The sequence below is a fragment of the Lepidochelys kempii genome, chromosome 9 (genome assembly GCF_965140265.1).
Source record: "Lepidochelys kempii isolate rLepKem1 chromosome 9, rLepKem1.hap2, whole genome shotgun sequence".
Classification (NCBI taxonomy): Eukaryota; Metazoa; Chordata; order Testudines; family Cheloniidae; genus Lepidochelys; species Lepidochelys kempii.
This window is the reverse complement of record NC_133264.1, coordinates 33,595,190-33,615,176: the sequence shown is the minus strand read 5'-3', so window position 1 is coordinate 33,615,176 and position 19,987 is coordinate 33,595,190. Positions and strand designations below refer to the sequence as shown.

At 38.5% G+C, this 19,987-nt stretch overlaps 1 protein-coding gene across 2 annotated transcripts in view; it reads right to left on the bottom strand.

The window, feature by feature from the left end:
* DNER (delta/notch like EGF repeat containing) overlaps positions 1 to 19,987 on the bottom strand; it is a 276,236-nt gene that overhangs the window by 61,339 nt on the left and 194,910 nt on the right. For both annotated transcript variants that reach the window (XM_073359834.1, XM_073359835.1), the window contains exons 6-7: positions 9,174 to 9,327; positions 716 to 829 (exon numbers count right to left, since the gene is read on the bottom strand). In XM_073359834.1, the coding sequence (XP_073215935.1) occupies positions 716 to 829; positions 9,174 to 9,327 (268 nt within the window). The remainder of the gene's footprint in view (positions 1 to 715; positions 830 to 9,173; positions 9,328 to 19,987) is intronic.

The following is a 19,987-nucleotide window of genomic DNA, read 5'->3' as shown; positions in this document are numbered from 1 at the left end:
ACAACCTTAACTATTGTTTCGTTTTGATGACTAATAGAACACTTTGTAACTGGAAGCTTTCACTACTAAGAATGTATGCAACCAGCCATTGCAGCTAGCATGATGTTATAAAAAGGATATGCTTTCAACGTCACAATGTCCTCATTACATAGAGTTAACATTTACAGTGTTTACTGATGAAAATTATTTCAAGGCTTTCATATAGTGAGAGATAAACCAGTTCAAATAAAAACAGAATGGATCAAATCTTTTCAGGGTTTGAAAATGTTCAGTTAATTAAAAAAGTATACTCCTATAAACTTTCTATTTTATCTAGGAACAGAAGCAGATATATAAAAATAACATGAGAGGGTGGCTTTTCTTTTGATTTTTCTGAACAAGGCAAAAATCAGGAACAACTGTACATTCTTATGTCCTTTTCTCACAAGAGCTCTAGCCTGATTTCCAGATAGGAGAGATTAAAAGAACATGGAGAATTCTTTTGTTCAGCATATACACTGAAACTTAATGTGGTTTGAAACATCATTAATAATGGTAATGCAAAGATTTCTAAACTGGAATTCTATCCACCTAAATTGATGTCTTGTCAGGTAGAGCTTCCAATATATGTTCATTTAACTAAAAAGTTACATCATCAAACTATATCCCATATAACATCAACTTTGTTAATGCTGATAAGAGGTATGATTTAAAATAAGAAGTTGTTTCTATTTACCTTCTGGACATTGACAACTGAATCCACCGATACTGGAAAAGCAGGTACCTCCATTTCTGCATGGCTCTTGGCTGCAGTGATCAATCTCTGACTGACATAGTTCTCCAGTGTAACCTATATCATAATTCAAATGTTTTAGAAAGTGAAGAAAAATTGAAGTTTTATTACCAAATTTGCCATTATATCATTTAAATAGCAGTAAGTGAGTTTCCTTGAATAATATTACCCAGAGATGAGAAATAGTATTCATGACAATCTCTCAATATTCAAATTTTCATTAAAACATTCAATTAATAAGAACCTCGGTTCCAGCAACATAAATCAAAATTCAAATACAGTGATACTATCAAATTGTATTTTACCAACAGCAATATTCTAACTGCATTAGTGTGTATGGGGTTGTGCAACCACAAAGAACTTCAAATGAATTTCAATTTTATTTTTAATCTGAACACAAAAAACCTCCAGGGAGACTTTAAACAAGACTTTAAAGTCATTCTGAATTATTTGTGTATGCTGAATGACTGTCATTTGTTCCCACTTCTGAGCCTCAGAGAGGATTGTTTATTTGAAGTGAGAAATGTGGAGACACGATCACCCCAGTTGTAAATTCTGCCAAAAACAAGCTCCTCAAAGGTCTCAAGCGACAGATTGCAAGTGCAGTGTGGGGCACATCTACACAGTGAGGCAATGCACATTATAACGGTGTGATTTCTAAAACCAATAAAGTATTGCACATTAATTGGTCTGTGTAGACCCTGCTGGTACGCACTAAAAGTTCCCTAGTGAGCTTTAACCTAGTGTTGTTTGAAATAGTATTACATTAATGCGCATTAGGGAACTTTTAGAATGCACCGGCAGGGTCTCTGCCATAAATATAAAGGGAAGGGTAACCACCTTTCTGTACACAGTGCTATAAAATCCCTCCTGGCCAGAAGCAAAACCCTTTCACCTGTAAAGGGTTAAGAAGCTAAGACAACCTCGCTGGCACCTGACCCAAAATGACCAATGAGAGGACAAGATACTTTTAAATCTCGAGGTGGGAGAACAAAGGGTCTGTCTGTCTGTGTGATGCTTTTGCCGGGAACAGATCAGGAATGCAGCCTCACAACCCCTGTTAGTTAGTAAGTCATCTAGCTAGAAAATGAGTTAGATTTCCTTTTGTTTAATGGCTAGTAAAATAAGCTGTGCTGAATGAAATGTATATTCCTGTTTTTGCGTCTTTTTGTAACTTAAGGTTTTGCCTAGAGGGATTCTCTATGTTTTGAATCTGATTACCCTGTAAGGTATTTACCATCCTGATTTTACAGAGGTGATTCTTTTACCTTTTCTTTAATTAAAATTCTTCTTTTAAGAACCTGATTGCTTTTTTCATTGTTCTTAAGATCCAAGGGTTTGGGTCTGTATTCACCTGTACAAATTGGTGAGGATTCTTATAAAGCCTTCCCCAGAAAAGGGGGTGTAGGGCTTGGAGGGATATTTTGGGGGAAGACATCTCCAAGTGGGCTCTTTCCCTGGTCTTTGTGTAAGACGCTTGGTGGTGGCAGCCTAGGGTTCAAGGACAAGGGAAAGTTTGTACCTTGGGGAAGTTTTAACCTAAGCTGATAAGAATAAGCTTAGGGGGTCTTTCATGCAGGTCCCCACATCTGTACCCTAGAGTTCAGAGTGGGGAAGGAACCTTGACAGTCTCCATGGGCCAATTAATGCAGAACACATTAGTGCATGTTACCCCATGGTGTAGATACACCCATAATGTCAATTGATTGTTAACTTGCTTTTTCCCATATGCTTGAAGACATTATAGTAGGTTCAGAATAAGGACCAAACATGGACATAACAATCTAAGTAATGAAATACTCCAAACTCAAATCCTATCACAAGTACCACACATTTTTCATTCGATGTTTAAAATGATTTCTTTTGTTTCTACTAATTCTCTAGGGATTTGTGTGTAAAGAGAAAAGTACTGCATGTTACACACCTGATTGTTACCAAATATGATAGTGAAATACTTAATTGATGGTAAAAAAGAAAAAAAGAGAAAAAGGAATGTTTATCACCATATATTATCCTTGTCAAAGTCTACAATTCCCAGTTATGTCAAATGGAATTGCGTGTATTGATCTAGGGCAATATGTGGTCTTCAGTTTACCATAGACTAGTGGGAGGAAGTGTAGTCTAATGTCTCGAGCATAAGACTGTGAATCAGGAGACTGAGTTCTAATCCCCCTTCTATCACTGACTTGGTGTTTTGACACTGGGCAAGTTACTTAAGGGGTCTGTGTGTCAGTTTCTCCATCTGTAAAATGCTTGCCCATATCTGTAAACTGACATGAGATCTACAGTTGAAAAGTGCTCAGGATTAATCATTGTTATCATATGAGAATAAATACATATAAATATAATAAAATATATTTAAATACTTGAGGTACCAATGGGTCTAAACCAGAACAGCATAGCTAAAGTTCCCTGAACTCTAGGTATGTGGATATAGAACCAAATGTGTATTTCACCTTCTACACAGGCATTTCTCTATTACTGGGAAAAACCAAACCATTATATGTTAAGACTCTAGAGAATTTCAAATCCAGATCTGGATTAGAACTTTGTTTATTGGGCCTATCCAGAGCACAAAATGTGAATATCAATGAACTTTGGAGAAGTTCAGATCTGAATCTGTTTCCAGATACGAGCTTCATGATTTGGGCCGCACTCAAATTTGAGAGTTACATTAGCATTAAGTAGTACAGTCTTATCAAATACAATACACTTTCTTTTCTTTTTTTCCTATCAAACGTTTCAAGATTTTTTAAAAAATATATATACTCAATCAGAAATCTAATTCTTGAACACAGTCATAGCCTGAATCCCCCACGGGGGGTTCTCCATCATCTCTCTTTATAATTATGTTTCTAGGCACAGGTACTAATACCATGCTGTGTAATTTTGGAACTAGCATCAGGAATTCTAATAGGGCAGAAGGCACTAGACCTGCTTGGACTGTTTTCCTCATGCAGAATAGATATTCCTTAATTATTGATTGGATCATTTTTTATATAAAGTGTTTAACATTTAAAAGCCTACTGGGCAGACTTACACTTAAAATTACATCAACAGGCTTGAATAGGTGTAAATCAGCATTGAATTTGGCCCCAAAGGTGTATAACTGCTAGAATTTTATACCAGGTAAGATTTCTAAGATTTTCCTCTTCTCTGTGTTTTCTTTGAATTTTCACATGGTATCATGAGCAAAATTCTGTTCCTCTGTTCTCCAGCATGAATCCAGAATAACTCTCTTGTATCTCCATTAACACCATAACTGGCACCTAGGTTCAACAAAAAAACTAAGGAATCTCCCATAGGTGGTTCGTCTAGGTCAGGGCTAGGTTACACAGCAGAGCAATGAGAGGAAGCTTGTGCTGTCAACTGTTTGTTACCATGCCCGTACTGTGGATGAACAGTAGATTTCAGTATTTACACTGACAATGGTGATGAGCACTTAATGAACATAACACTTACAAAAAGACAACAAGCACAAGGAACCACAGAACACTGTTGGCCAAGTAATTTTCTTTTGATATATATATTCCAGTGTTTCAAGTTCTCTCTCACATTCATAGGATTATTTTTCTGAAGCATAGTGCAATAGTGAATATGCTTACTTCATTTTCAGTTATGGCCATCTTCAGAAGTGTAAGTTTGTGAAAATAAAAATTACATTGGAATTCACTGTGTGATTGGAAAAACTTTAGTCAAATGAGGGACATGTAATTGCATGGCTCTGCAACTTGCTAAAAGAATCAGCTGGATTTGCTGAGACTGTCATAACAACCTGGAACAAATCACACCATAAAGATGACATTTTATTGTCAGCTTTATGAAAACAAATATATTCCCTCTAATTAACAAGTACATTGCATGTATTCTTTTACTGAAAGAAAATATTCTTTTGGTCTTTAACAGCCAATACTGAGTGCTGCAAATTAACAGTTTCCTAAATGAGTCATACTACAAAAAAGCAGCTTGTCAGTCAGATACATTTTAAAAATCTTTGTTCCTGTACATTTTGTGCTGTTACAAATCTCTGTAACATTTTCTTGTAGCAAGGTTATGGCAACATGGTACGTCACAGATACTATGGGTCCTGAAAGCTTTCAAAAATGAGGAGTTTATAGTATATTCTATTTTTAGTTTCCACTTCCTCTACTAGCTTCAAATATGCAGTGAAGGGAATCTGTTAGAATCTTTTCTCAAAGAAATAACATGAAGACCACCAGTTTCCACTTTTCATTTCTTGATATACTGACATATGTTCTAGTAGAAAATCTAGTGAACATTAGATGAAGCAAGCAGTGATAGTCATTCCAATTACTACAAAAACAGTAGATTTCAAAAAACAAAAGCAGAAATTTACAAGGAGAAAAAAAACCTCCGAAAAAGCCAAACCCAACACATTTTAACAAATGTCTGAAGAAACAGGGCCTAAATTCTTCAATGGCACAAATGAGTCCTACTCCAGTGGCTTCAATGAAGTTGAACCCACTTACCCCATAACTGAATTTTCCCCAAAGAGAACGTGTGAGCCTAAGAATGTAAGTCCAAGACAAGAATCAGAGTGAAATGAAAAATCTTTGAAAACATGAATGGATAATAACAACAACAAGGCAGGGTAAGAAAAATTAAGTAAGACTGAATTGTCATATTTATGGGCCCCGCCTCAGTACTAATGAAATCAATGGCAATGTTCCCACTAACTTAGCTCTCTCTTTTTCATATATTTATTTTTAGGGAGTCAGGGAAGAGTGGTGATCAGCCAGAGAAAGAATCTATGATATCTGGCTACCTTTATAAAAAAAAATCAGTTTCTAAACTTCTTGTTTTGTCTGGGATCAGAAATATCACAAGTAGTATAAAACACACATAATTTGTGAGATTACTGAAACATAACCCAACTAAAGCCAGGATATAATAGAAATCTCATATAGAAACTTTCTTGTGAGCTTCACTATTCAATATATCAGGCAAAAGATTTAGATTAAGGTTAGAGCATTACATTTCAATGGGAAGTTTGACTGAGTGAGTGGATGATATGATCAGGCCCAATTTCAGGCAAGTTTTGGGTAAATATATGAATTTTTGGCTATTTCTACAAGCCCAGCCACAGCTAGAGGATGAATGCACAAACCACTACTCAAACAAGTAGCTCCACTGAAGGACTTGGCTCAAGGTTTGCACATCGCTAAAATGTGGGGGGATCCATGAAGCAGAATTTGGATATTTGTTTTTGCCTTATATATAGTTAATTTTTGAGAATTACTACTAATTGCCATTTACAAAATAAGTTCACATAAAGATAATTTAGTCTAATATTACATTTTAAAGAGGAATTTAAATAGGTATTTATATGCTTATGCCTATACAGTATATAAAAATACATTTTCAAGTGTCTTCTCCAAGTTACGGACAATTTTATGGTCAATGAATTCTGAATACATTGTATCCACTCACTATGACTTAACTGTAGGGATTTTTCAGGTCACTCAATTTATCTAGTTCAGTTCCAGTCTAATCTTTCTCTTCTAAACTGTCCTTTGCCGTTAATAGAATTTAAAGCATTACGTAACTATATTTACATATCTTACTCGTAAAAGAGACAGTTGGATCCATCTGTATATTTATGAAATATAATAGAGAAGAATGTGTTTGTATAGGGAGGTCATATCTCATTTCCAGCATGGTTTAAGTATAAATTCAAGTCATTAAATGAAGCCCATATGCAAATTAGTTTGGGGCTGCACATACAAAATAGTTAAACTAAGCAAAGGGAGAGAGAGAGACTGGAAATTCAGAGGCATAAAAAGCAGCATATTTAGATGATGGGTGGGGATGCAAGATAGCTACCTTAAGTCATCTTTGTATACTGCAATTTCTGGGTTGGTACCCTAGCATAAGTTAGAGCAGCTAGAAGGTTGCTCTAGCTTGAACTGGCTGCCAACAGCCCATGTTGACAGTACAAGAGCCTGGGATTAGTGGGGCATACGGATGCCCAGCTCATTTCCCCTACTTTAATTACATAAGAACCGTCATACTAGGTCAGACTAAAGGTCCACCTGGCCCAGTATTCTGTCTCCGACGGTGGCCAATGCCAGGTGCTTCAGAGGGAATGAACAGAACAGATTGCAGGGTGGAGAGTGATGTACATGCTGCTATACCTGCATTGCACCCTGATAGATCCCCTTACACTGAGACAATTCTTCCAAGGCCAACAGTGCTGGCTGTAAGGCCACTTTGAATAATCTATTACTCCTGGTTCAATTTATTGATTATTCCATCTGACTTTCATCACAAGGTTTCAACTATCTTCAGAACTAACTGTTAACTTCTATATTATGCACAGTTCCAGGGCTTGATTCTGCAAGCACTATATGTGTGGAACTTCCATTGACTACAAAAGGAATTTCATGATTAGAGGATTTACAGAATATGTTCCATAGTATTAAAAATTCCAACGGATGATCCTTCTGGGCTAAATTCTACACTTAGATACTTCTATGCCACAACACTGACTTCAAAATTTAGCATACATTTTATAAAACTAGCCACTTTTAACCACTTCTGTCAAGGTTCCTTCCCCACTCTGAACTCTAGGGTACAGATGTGGGGACCTGCATGAAAAACCCCCTAAGCTTATTTTGACCAGCTTAGGTTAAAACTTCCCCAAGGTACAAACGATTTTACCTTTTGTCCCTGGACTTTTTTGCTGCCACCACCAAGCGTCTAACAAATATAACAGGGAAAGAGCCCGATGGAAACGTCTTTCTCCCCAAAATCCCCCCCAAGCCCCACACCCCCTTTCCTGGGGAAGGCTTGATAAAAATCCTCACCAATTTGCTTAGGTGAACACAGACCCAAACCCTTGGATCTTAAGAAAAATGAAAAAGCAATCAGGTTCTTAAAAGAAGAATTTTAATTAAAGAAAAGGTAAAAGAATCACCTCTGAAAAATCAGGATGGTAAATACCTTACAGGGTAATCAGATTCAAAACATAGAGAATCCCTCTAGGCTAAACCTTAAGTTACAAAAAGACACAAAAACAGGAATATACATTTCATTCAGCACAACTTATTTTATCAGCCATTTAAACAATACAGAATCTAACACATATCTAACTAGATTGCTTACTGACTTTTTACAGGAGTTCTGACCTGCATTCCTGCTGGTCCCGGCAAAAGCAACACAGACAGAGAGAACCCTTTGCCCCCCCCCCCCACCATCTAGCTTTGAAAGTATCTTGTCTCTCATTGGTCATTTTGGTCAGGTGCCAGCGAGGTTGTCTTAGCTTCTTAACCCTTTACAGGTGAAAGGGTTTTTCCTCTGGCCAGGAGGGATTTTAAAGGTGTTTACCCTTCCCTTTATATTTATGACAACTTCTAATACTAATCTCTCCTTCCCCTCTGTTATCTCTTCCTTTTTCAGACAATTCCACTTTCATTCTTCTCAGTATTAGGTGCTCTAAAAAATAATTTGATATATCAACAGCCAATAGATCATTCCTATTTCCTATACTAGAGTTGGAAAAGTGAGGTAAAATGTTCATAAGAAATGAAAATAAACTACTGAATGTTGCTGTTAATTTTATTCCAGTCTGCTTTTTATTTAAAACTAATCAAAATAATTTTGGAAAATGCCTATTGAAGTGGTTTGTCTAAGAACTATGCAATGAACTTTAGTGCCTTTGAAATGTCAGACATGAAGGCACTACATATTCAATCATGCCAATTCTGTAAAAAGGATTTTCCACCAGCACAGAACAGTAATTACATGAAGTTACCCTCTGGCATTCAACTATAACCATCATATTTAGTTTAATTTTAATTCTAATTAAGATGCCAATATTCATTTGATCAAGTGTTAAAAAACAAATGCTCATAAAGCAATTCCGAAGCAACTTAAAACACATACACTTGACCATTAGCCAAACAATGAATTACTCAGTTAAGCTTTTTGCATTTTATAACATTTCTGCAAAATTTTATTTTAAATTAATTGTGTGAACAATCCATCAGCTGCACGGTTTGTATAGAAATATTTTCTATTTGACTAGTCTGAGCGGAAAAACACCACTTAAAGTTAGTTACTCAGAAGAGAACAATTTCAAGTGTGTACCAAAAAGCAAACAACATGACAGTTTTAGGCAGTAAAGTCTAAGCAAACTCTTCCTGTTGTATGTAATTCTTATAACTGTGAGTACTCTCATTGACTGGGACAATGCTCGCAATAGCAAGACCTACATCTAGTGGTCTCTGTAGCAGTAGCCCCTATGTTCTTGTATCATCTTCCCCCTTGCTTCTCTTCCTCTCTCTAAAGGGAGAGCACTGTAGAAAGCACTGTATTGCAAAAGATATGCACAGAATATTAAAACAGAAATATATTATTCAAAGCACCATGTAAAACATACCAGTAGGGCAAGTGCAGGTGAAATTTTTCCCATCGTGTTTTTGTCTTACATCAGTGCAGGTTCCATTGTTCTGACAAGGCCTGCTTTGACAGGCATTAAATTCTTCACAGAAAGCACCGATATATTGATCTTCACAGTCGCAGTAAAACATTACCTATGAACAAACACATTGTGTCCATTACTAGGAGACTTCCAAGCTTATTTCTGAGTTGTTAACTTCATTGAGCAAGGTTTAAAAAACACATCATTGTAAAAAATACATCTCTGAAAAGTTACCCCTTAAAACAATGATCCTACACCCCTTACTCGGGCAAAACTTGTAACAATGTTAGTGGGAATTTCAATGGAGTAATGAGATCAGAATGCTGGGATCTGAAACTGGGATCAGAACCCTGATATGCAAGCTAGTTATATATAATAGTAATATATAAGCCACTGTAAAATTTTCTTCTGTAGTGTTCCAGTTAACTGCAAGTGTTATTAATTAATGCCCTAAGACACACTAGTAAAGTACCAGTAAGTAATAAGAAGCTCTACTGAACATAATCAACATCGAGGTAATGGGCGATGCACCCATGTATATAAGGGGCAGAGGAAGGGGGGCCCACAGTCCTGCCTCAGCAGTTTTGTGTAAAACCTGGGACAGATTCCCTAGGGAAAGTCTCCTCTTCAATTCTGCCAAAGTCCCAGACAGAAATCTGAAAGCATTCTTCTTCCTAAGGCTTCTACTACATCTTCCAAATCTTAATTTATAACAAAAAAGTGCAAAGGACACTATATTTTAAAGCTTTAGAAATTCATACTTTTAAACATACATAATACAATATGACATAATTGTTATTAGTTATAAAAATATTTTTGAAAGAAGAATCTATGGAACATTAAGATTAGTAGCAGATGAACTAAGGAGAAGGAAATAGAGATATGCTCGGGTTTTTTTAAGTTGTCTTTGCCTTAGATACATGAACAGCTGTGTCCTACAAAGAAAAAATCATATTAATAATGTGTGGATTTAAAACATTGCAAAACTCTGTACTCAACAGAAATCAATAACATTTAGATCTTCTTTAAAAAGTTAGTACACAGGCTTGAATTTGCACATAGATCAACACTGAATATCTCCAAAACCTGGAATTATTTGTATTTTATTGGGACTGCCAAAAGCCTCTTCTGAGTGAGTGGTCTGCACATACTTTTACATCCTTCAAAATCTGCAGATCACTAGAACTGAATATGCTCCATGTGAGTGATGGCAAATCTCCAAATACGGCTCTAGTTTGAACAAAAGCAGAGTGATTTGGCCAAAACCACAATTTATGTTACTTCCATATGATACAGTAATTTAAAATGCAAGTTATGCATACACACCGGTATGTAGTCAGCAGAAATCTATCTAACTACCATTTTTGGCAAATCCATCACCTGATCCTTGTCATAAAATCATAGAACTGGAAGGGACTTTGAGAGGTCTTCTAGTCCAGTCCTCTGCACTCAAGGCAGGACTAAGGATTATCTAGACCAGTAGTTCTCAAACTTTTGTACTGGTGATCCCTTTAACATAGGAAGCCTCTGAGTGCGACCCCCCTTATAAATTAAAAACACTCCTTCTATATTTAACACAATTATAAATGTTGGAGGCAAAGCGGGGTTTGAGGTGGAGACCGACAGCTCGCGACACCCCCATGTAATACCCTCACGACCCCCGGAAGGGTTCCGACCCCCAGTTTGAGAACCCCTGATTGAGACCATCCCTGATGGGTGTTTGTCTAACCTGCTCTTAAAAATCTCCAATGACAGAGATTCCACAACCTCCCTGGGAAATTTATTTCAGTGCTTAACCACCCTAACAGCTAGGAAGTTTTTTATAATGTACAACCTAAACTTCCCTTTCTGTAATTTAAACACATTGCTTCTTGTCCTATCTTCAGAGGTTAAAGAGAACAATTTTTCTCCCTCCTCCCTGTAACAATCTTTTATGTAGTTGAAAACTGTTATGTCCCCTCTCAGTCTACTCTTCTCCAGACTAAACAACCCCAATTTTTTTCAATCTTCCCTCATCGGTCATGTTTTCTAGACCTTGAATCATTTTTCTTGCTCTTCTCTGAACTTTCTCCAATTTGTCCACATCTTTCCTGACATGTGGCACCCAGAACTGGACAAAATACTCCAGCTGAGGCCTAATCAGCCAGGGATAGGGCAGAAGAATTCCTTCTTGTGTCTTGCTTACAACTCTCCTGTTAGCACATCCCAGAATGATGTTCGCTTTTTTGCAACAGTATTACACTGTTTACTCACATAGTTAGCTTGTGATCCGTGATTACCTCCAGATCCCTGTTAGGATATAGATATTCAGGCCTGTCTGTAAAGGCCTATACTCTAAGAATTTAGGTGTATTCTTATCACTTGGCTAGTGATAGAGGTATAAAAGAAAGAATCAAAATCACTGTCTGCTGGTGTAAGGGCCTTCTCTTACTGTGACAGTCTGAGGCCCTGTTCTTAGGCTAAGGCCTTTGGCTAAGCAGCAGAGGCAGCCATAAGCTGGGAAGCAAACAGTCACATCCTCACATTCCAAACTAGTCACACTGAAATAAGGTGCGATTCGGCTGTTAGGAATACAATCCTGTCCTGACAGTTCCTATCACCTCCAGAGAAAGGGAAGTGCCTAGAAAATGTAAAAGGAAACTTAGTTTGATAGCATCCTGTCTGGCAAGAACTCACTTATCAATAGCTGGGATGTGAAATCCTCGCTTCTGTGTTGTCTTGTCATTGTAGTTCCCACTTTGCTATTGTTTGTCTGTATAATCTCCGTCTGGTTCTGTGATTGTTCCTGTCTGCTGTATAATTAATTTTGCTGGGTGTAAACTAATTAAGGTGGTGGGATATAATTGGTTACATAATCATTTTACAATATGTTAGAATTGGTTAGTTAAATTTCAGGAAAATGATTGGTTAAGGTATAGCTAAGCAGAACTCAAGTTTTACTATATAATCTGTAGTCAATGAGGAAGTGACTGGGTGTGGGTGGGGGTGGGCATGTGGGTGTGTGAGATGGGAACAGGGAATGGGGGTAAGAAAATTGGAATCATGTTTTGCTAAAGGGGGAGATGGGAACAGGGAATGGGGGTAAGAAAATTGGAATCATGTTTTGCTAAAGGGGGAAATGGGAATGGGAGTAAGGAAGTTGGAATCATGTTTGGCTAAGGGTCGGAATGGGAACAGGGACACAGGTGTAAGGCTCTGTGGTGTCAGAGCTGGGAAGGAGGATACTAAGGAAGGAAACTGGAATCATGCTTGCTGGAAGTTCACCCCAATAAACATCGAATTGTTTGCACCTTTGGACTTCGGGTATTGTTGCTCTCTGTTCATGTGAGAAGGACCAGGGAAGTAAGTGGGTGAAGGAATAAGCCCTCTAACAATCCCTTTCTGCAGCACTCCTTCCTAGGCAGTCATTTCCCAGTTTGTATGTGTGCAGCTGATTGTTCCTTCCGAAGTGGAGTACTTTGCATTTATCCTTATTAAATTTCATCCTATTTGCTTCAGACCATTTCTCCAGTTTATCCAGATAATTTTGAATTTTAATCCGATCTTCCAAAGCACTTGCAACTCCTCCCAGCTTGGTATCGTCCGCAAACTTTATAAGCGTACTCTCTATGCCATTATCTAAATCACTGATGAAGATACTGAACATAACCAGAACTGATCCCTGCAGGATCCCACTCAATATGCCCTTCCAGCTTGACTGTGAACCATCAATAACTACTCTCTGAGTACAGTTTTCCAACCAGTTATGCATCCATGTTATAGTAGCTCCAACTAGGTTGTATTTCCCTGATTTGTTAATGAGAAGGTCATGCAGGACATTATCAAAGGCCTTACTAAAGTCAAGATATACCACATCTACTGCTTTCCTCCTATCCACAAATCTTGTTATTTTGTCAAAGAAAGGTATTAGGTTGGTTTGACACAATTTGTTGTTGACAAATCCATGCTAACTGTTATGTATCACTTTATTTTCTACTATGCGTCTGCAGATTGATTGCTTAATTATTTGCTCCATTATCTTTCCGGGTACTGAAGGTAAGCTGACGGTCTGTAATTCCCCGGGTTGTCCTTATTCCTCTTTTTATAGATTGCTAGAGCCCTGCACAGATAAAAAAATGTATATCCATGGATGCGGATATCCACAGATATAAAGTGGATATCCGCAAAGCTGCAGGGATCTACCAGGAACGGCAGTAGTGAAAGCAGCAGCATGTCAGGCTGCTGCTCGCTGGCAGGAGCCAGCACCCAGCCCGGGCAGCCCCTCCAGCATGGCTGTACTGCCCCCAGCCCTGCCCACTGGGGTGGGCACCAGGCTCACCAACAGCTGCCCATGGTCACGCTAGTGTGTGCAAGCGACTTACACGCTTCCGGGCAGGAGTTTGCTGGGCTCTGGCTCCTGCGAGTGGCAGCCCGACATGCTACTGCTGTGGTTCCTAGTAGAGCCCTGCAGCTCCGCAGATATCTGCTTTATATCCATGGATATAGATGTTGTATCCACACAGGGCTATATAGATTGCCATTATATTTGCCCTTTTCTAGTCCTCTGAAATCTCACCTGTTTTCTAAGACTTTTCGAAAACAATCGCTAAAGGCTCAGATATTTCCTCAGTCAGTTCCTTGAATGTTCTAGGATGTATTTCACCAGGCCCTGGTGACTTCAAAACATCTAACTTGTCTAAGTAATTTCTAACTTTTTCTTTCCCCATTTTAGCCTCTGATTCTACCTAATTTTCACTGGCATTCATAAAATCAGTGATAAGCCTAACCTGTCCTTGGTCTTCCTCTTGCTTCTAATGTATTTGTAGAATGTTTTCTTGTTACCCTTTATGTTTGTGGCTAGTTTAATCTCCTTTTGTGCCTTGTCCTTTCTAATTTTGTCCCTACACACTTGTGTTATTTGTTTATATTCATCCTTTGTAATTTGACCCACTTTCTGTTGGATTTTTTTTTCTTTTTCTTTTTTTTTTTTTGAGTTTCAGATAATTGAAGATCTCCTGGTTAAGCCAGGGTGGTCTCTTGCAATACTTCCTATCTTTCCTATGCAGTGGGATAGTTTGCTCTCATTCCCTTAATAATGTCTCTTTGAAAAACTGCCAACTCTCTTGAACTGTTTTTCCCCTTAGACTTGCTTCCCAAAGGATCTTACCTATCAACTCCCTGAGTTTGCTAATGTCTGCCATCTTGAAATCCATTGTCTTTATTGTGCTATTTTCCCTTCTACCATTTCTCAGAACCACAAGCTCTGTCATTTCATGATCACTTTCACCCAAGCTGTCTTCCACTTTCAAATTCTCAACCAGTTCTTCCCTATTTGTCAAAATCAAATATAGAACAGTCTCACCCCTAGCAGCTTTCTCTACCTTCTGAAATAAAAAATGGTAAATCCCAAAAGGTAAGTCAGTAGTGACATTCAGAATAAGTTTTTCCTCAATTCCATATGGCACTGGTGGAGAACACATCAGTGCATGGCTCATTTCTGTTAAAAAAAATCCTAAAGATGACAAACATCAATTGCTCAAAACCTCTGCTTGTTTATCAGTACTCAGATAACATGAGTCACGCAGTCACATTGTGCAAGCTGTAGGATGAGGACTTGTGTGAAAAGATAACACAAATCTGTTACAAGCTTCATTCGTCATGGGTATTTTAACTCTTTCAAGCAGCAAGTGATTTTTATGCTTAAACAACAGTCAGTTTGTGATCTTGGGCTTGTGATCATCTTTGTTTCTGAGTGTTGAGTTTAGGCTTAATCATCAAATCAGGACTGCTGCTACCAGGATAATGAGGCCAGAAAATGGTCATTCAATAACTCATACCTTCTTTATTGACTTACCAAAGTGTGGCCCTACACTTAAAAAACAAACAAACAAAAAACTAACTACATATTTTTTTAACATGTTCAGGAAAAATCTTTACGTTTTAAGGAGCACACATCAGCAGAGATTCACTAGGCTTTATACACAGAGTGGGGAGAGCCCCCTTTTCAAAATGATTCAAGAGACAAAATGTGGTGCACTGCACGATTGTTACCTCTTCACAGAATTTTCCTGCCTCCAATTCTATCTGCTTATTCTCTACTTTAATTCTGCTTGGTTTGTTTATTTTAAAATATTAAATCAGTGAATCTAGCAGATTTAAAAGAAGCATTAATGCTGTATTTCCAGTACCTGCACTCGTGCAACTGGAAATACAGTTAATACTACTGCTTCCTAGAGGCAGTAGTGTTGTAGTTACGAGAAACTAGGTTGTGCCTCTAGAAAGTCTGCATCAGTGAGCTTTAATCTCCTTTCTTTCTTTGTTTCATTTTCCCTTTTATTTACTTAGAACATCTAACAAATTAAATAAACTATGTTACTGTAATATCGAGGTTGCAATATGAACTTGGTCATGTCGCACATCATGGACTATGTCCATTTCCTGTTTTCCTTACAAAGGGACCGATCCTTGGTTATATCTCAGGAGGAATTGTTTGCACTGTAGTCACCCAATCTTGGGGCCAAGTGCAAAGTGTTGCTGATTAGAGCAACCTGAGGAAAATCAGAACATTTCCATGTACAATATGTCCAGGGAATATAACACCAGGAATCTCCATTAGGTCCCTAAAAATGAAAACAAAACATATTGCAGAAAACATATACCTAGTGTAAATGTAATTCCATATACAGATTCATAGAGTTTAAGGCCAGAATAGACCAGCAGCATCTAGTCTAACTTCCTGTATATAACAGGCCATCAAATTTACAGTTTCCCCTGTATTGACTTGTGATTGACTAAAGCATAGCTTGTGTTGAGACATGGGTATCTCTGTAATAGTTGAAAATTGACCACTGTTTAGCAGAACTGCAGATCTGAGAGTCCCTCCCAAACCCAAACCTGAATGCACAGATGGAAATAAAAGAACAATCTAGTATATAGCTTGCTACCCACAGAATATTTTGTGGTCATGCTTTTCAAACGGGCAGATTCAAGAATGACAGGCCCGACTCTTTTGTCATTCAGGCTGACGTAAATCTGTTGACTTCAGTAGTGTTACACCAGTTAGACATCAGAGTAAGAGGGGAGAATCAGAGGCGACGTATATAAATGATATTCTTTTTGCGAATACAGACTAAAACGGCTGCTATTCTGAAAAATATTCATTCCTGAAACTCACATGGCCTTCCAACCATTCTTGCAGTGTTTACAAGTATTTCCTTTCATGTCAATAGCCTATTCAGAAAGCTATACATTAGCTATCTTCTTTGCCTTTTTCTTGGTAGCCAGGTGATCATTTAAGCAACCAGTCTTTGATACAGAGGAAAATTTGTACAATAGCTATTTGTTGTCCTTGAAACTGCAGATTCTTTTTATGCTGTTGTTCAAATCTCCTTAGTAGTTTTTAAATTGCCTTCTAACCCAATAAGATGTTTATATAAACCAGGAGCTAAAAATATTTAATTATGTTATGTGCACTGTGGCTGTTTAGTCTCTAACTCTATACATAAACACCTACGAGACACTGCTGCAAAAGACTATTTTATTTAGAAAATATAATTCAATTGTTTTCAAAATCTTTTCTGCAGCAGCATCTCATATATTTACTCTAACTACTCATTTCTAAGGGGCCTGTTACTGAGGTACCTAGACCCCATTTAAGAGGATTAATTAACAGAACACTTAGAATATGTAAAGCACTGTACACATATGGTGAGTATTATTCATACACTCAAATATTTCATTTGAATTTTGATTTTCAGGCAATAGGTTAATAATTACAGCTACAAATTATTATAAATAATTCAACGGAACCATTTTTGGCCCAAATTACTACCATCCTGTGCCATATAATTGGCTTCCAAATCTTTCTCTCATTCTAGTTCAAAAGTTCCCTCTAATTATTGAAAACTTTCTAGGGATTTGCTTCAGTCTACTATTTTGATCACATTTTCCTCCTGTTTCCCCACCCATTAGTTCCACTCCAATTTTGGTTTCACATATTCCTTGGTCTGTACTCACCAGTTAGAGCCAGTGGTGAGCTGGAGCAGGTTCACCCTCCCTGGCTTCCCGCTGAACAGCTGATTCGCGGGAAGCCAGGGAAGGGGGCGGGAAAGCAGAGCGGGGCGGCGCATTCAGGGCAAGAGGCAGAGGTGAGGTGAGGTGAGGTGAGGTGAGCTGGGGCCAGGTGTGGGGCGGGAAGCTGCAAGTGGGTGCTCTGCACCCACCAAATTCTCCCCATGGGTGCTCCAGCCCCGGAGCACCCACAGAGTCGGTGCCTAAGGCGCCACTTTTGATGTGATCACTTGGGGAGCAACCGCTCCCCCTGCTCCCCCCCTAGCTACACTTCCCCACCCCTAGGAGCCAGAGGGACCTGCCGGATGCTTCCTGGGAGCTGCCCCAGGTAAGCACCTCCGGGACTCCCCACCTCACCCCCCGGCAGGTGCCTCTGGCTCTTAGTGGTGGGGTGGGCACCCACGAGACCCTCCTGTCCGATTCTGGGGGCAGTCAGGGGACAGGGGAGGGGGGTGGATGGGGTAGGGGGGCGTCAAGGAACACGGGAGGGTTGGATGGGGCAGGAGTCCTGGGGGGCAGGGGTGGGCAACGACCCCGTCGTAAGGTGCGGAGGGAACCCGTTGTTAAGATTTTGGCAGCTCATTGCTGGTTAGAGTGGTATCCCTTTATACTTCCCCACATATCTGGAAATCTCCAGATGACTGTAATCTAAACCATTGAGACATGTCTCCTTCAATCTTGCCTTAAAACCTCCTTTCCCCTCTCTCTAGCCTCTTGCGCTAATACTACAATTCTAAAGATTTTTGATTGCATATCAAACAGTAATGATGTCACAAAATACAATATTGGCGTAGCCTTTTAACAGATTCATAGATTTTAACACCAGAAGGGACTATTATGAACCTCCAGTCTGAGCTCCTGCATAACACAGGTCTAAGAAGCTCACCCAATAATTTTTGCATCAAGCCCATAATTTCTATTTGAACTATATGATAAATCTTTTGAACTGCCTAGAAATAAACTAGAAAGACAAAATATTTTTATTGGACCAGTTTCTGGTTGGTGAGAGACATCAGAAGTTGGTCCAATAGAAGATATTACCTCACTCACTTTGTCTCTCTAATATTCTGTGACTGACACAGCTACAATACTGCATAGAAATAAACAATCTTCTAAAGCAGCGTTTCCCAAACTTTTTTGGCCACGGAACACCTGGTATATATTTACGGAACACTTCTAATATTATTTTGTAGTCATTTGGTTTTCAAATAAAAATTGCGTTATTTATGCTCAAATATATTTTATTTTATAAAACAAAGCAAAAAGACAAATTTAAAATAACTTGAACTAACAATTTCTAACTGGAAAGCGTGTATAAAGTAGTACAAAAATCGAGTGCAAGACCCTTTTTTTTAATATGATTCTTTCATGGAACACCTATTCACATCATGCGGAACACCAATTTGGGAAATGCTATTCTAAAGCATTTAAGTAACTGTTTTGGTTCTCTACACTTTATGAGAAATTAAGGTGCATGTAATGGCAACAGAAGCACAGATGCTGTGGATAAAGGCTATGGTTAGTACCACACTATACTTTTCATTCCATGTTTAAATACAGATTATCTGTAAACTAAAATGCAACCAAACATCTGATGAAATGGTACCATGTCATTAGCTTATCTGATTAGTGAAGAAAAGTAAATAGTATAAAATTTGTGTTTTAATTAATGTTTTCATTCATGATAGTTTCTTTAATGTTAACCTCTGGGAAAGCACAAGTCTTTTGAAGATTGTTTCATTTAAATATAAAATGTACATGGCCTGCTTTTTTATCTTTTTCAGTGAATTTAGTGCTTTTGAAAAATGCCCAATTTGACAAGCATGGAAAGTGAAATCTTCTGTTTATCCACAGAACAAGTACACAGACGCAGTGGACTATATGGATACTTATCAATGTCTCCCATTCCAGACCTGAAGAAGCTACATCTCAGGGCAAAGGGACTGTCCTCCCTGCTGTGAATGTCGAACAACAAAGATGCCAATTTGTCCTCGACAGTGGTTTAGTAGTGATTAAGGGTAACATTTTCAAAAGCATCTGAAGTGAATTTGGAGGCTAAATCTCATTTAAAAAGTGCTTTAGGCATTCAGAAATCTAAGTCCCATTGACCTTTAATAAGAGTTACGCCCCAGTGCTGAAGTCACTTTTGAAAGTGATTTTTATGATGTGGACTCTTGCTATGTAGGACCTACCAGTGGTGAGCTGGAGCTGGTTTGCACCGGTTCATGTGAACCAGTTGATAAATTTAGAAGCTGGTTTAGAACCAGTTGTTAAAGGGTTGGGCAAACTCTGGCCCACAGGAGCGTCCTGTCTGGCCCGTCTGAGCTCCCGGCTGGGGAGGCTCCCCTTGAGAATCCCTTTTTACCCACCCAGTGGCACTCCGAGTCTTCGGCAGCACTTCAGCTATGGGTCCCTCAGTGCTGCCGAAGACCCGGAGCGAGTGAAGGACGTGCTGCTGAAGACCTGGAGTGACTGAAGGAACTGGTTCTTCAGATTTTGGCAGCTCATCACTGGGACCTACACAATGAACTACCAACTTTTTTTTACACAGGCCATCGAACATCTATCATATGTCACAATGTTTTCACTTCCAACCTGAGCTTTACTTGAAAAGTCATGGTGTGTAGGAAAGGCTTTGCATTCCAATATCAATCCCCTCAGCAAACTGCTTTGCCAGAGGTTAGACCTGATCAAGACTCAAAGACTTGCTATTCTGCTTTATC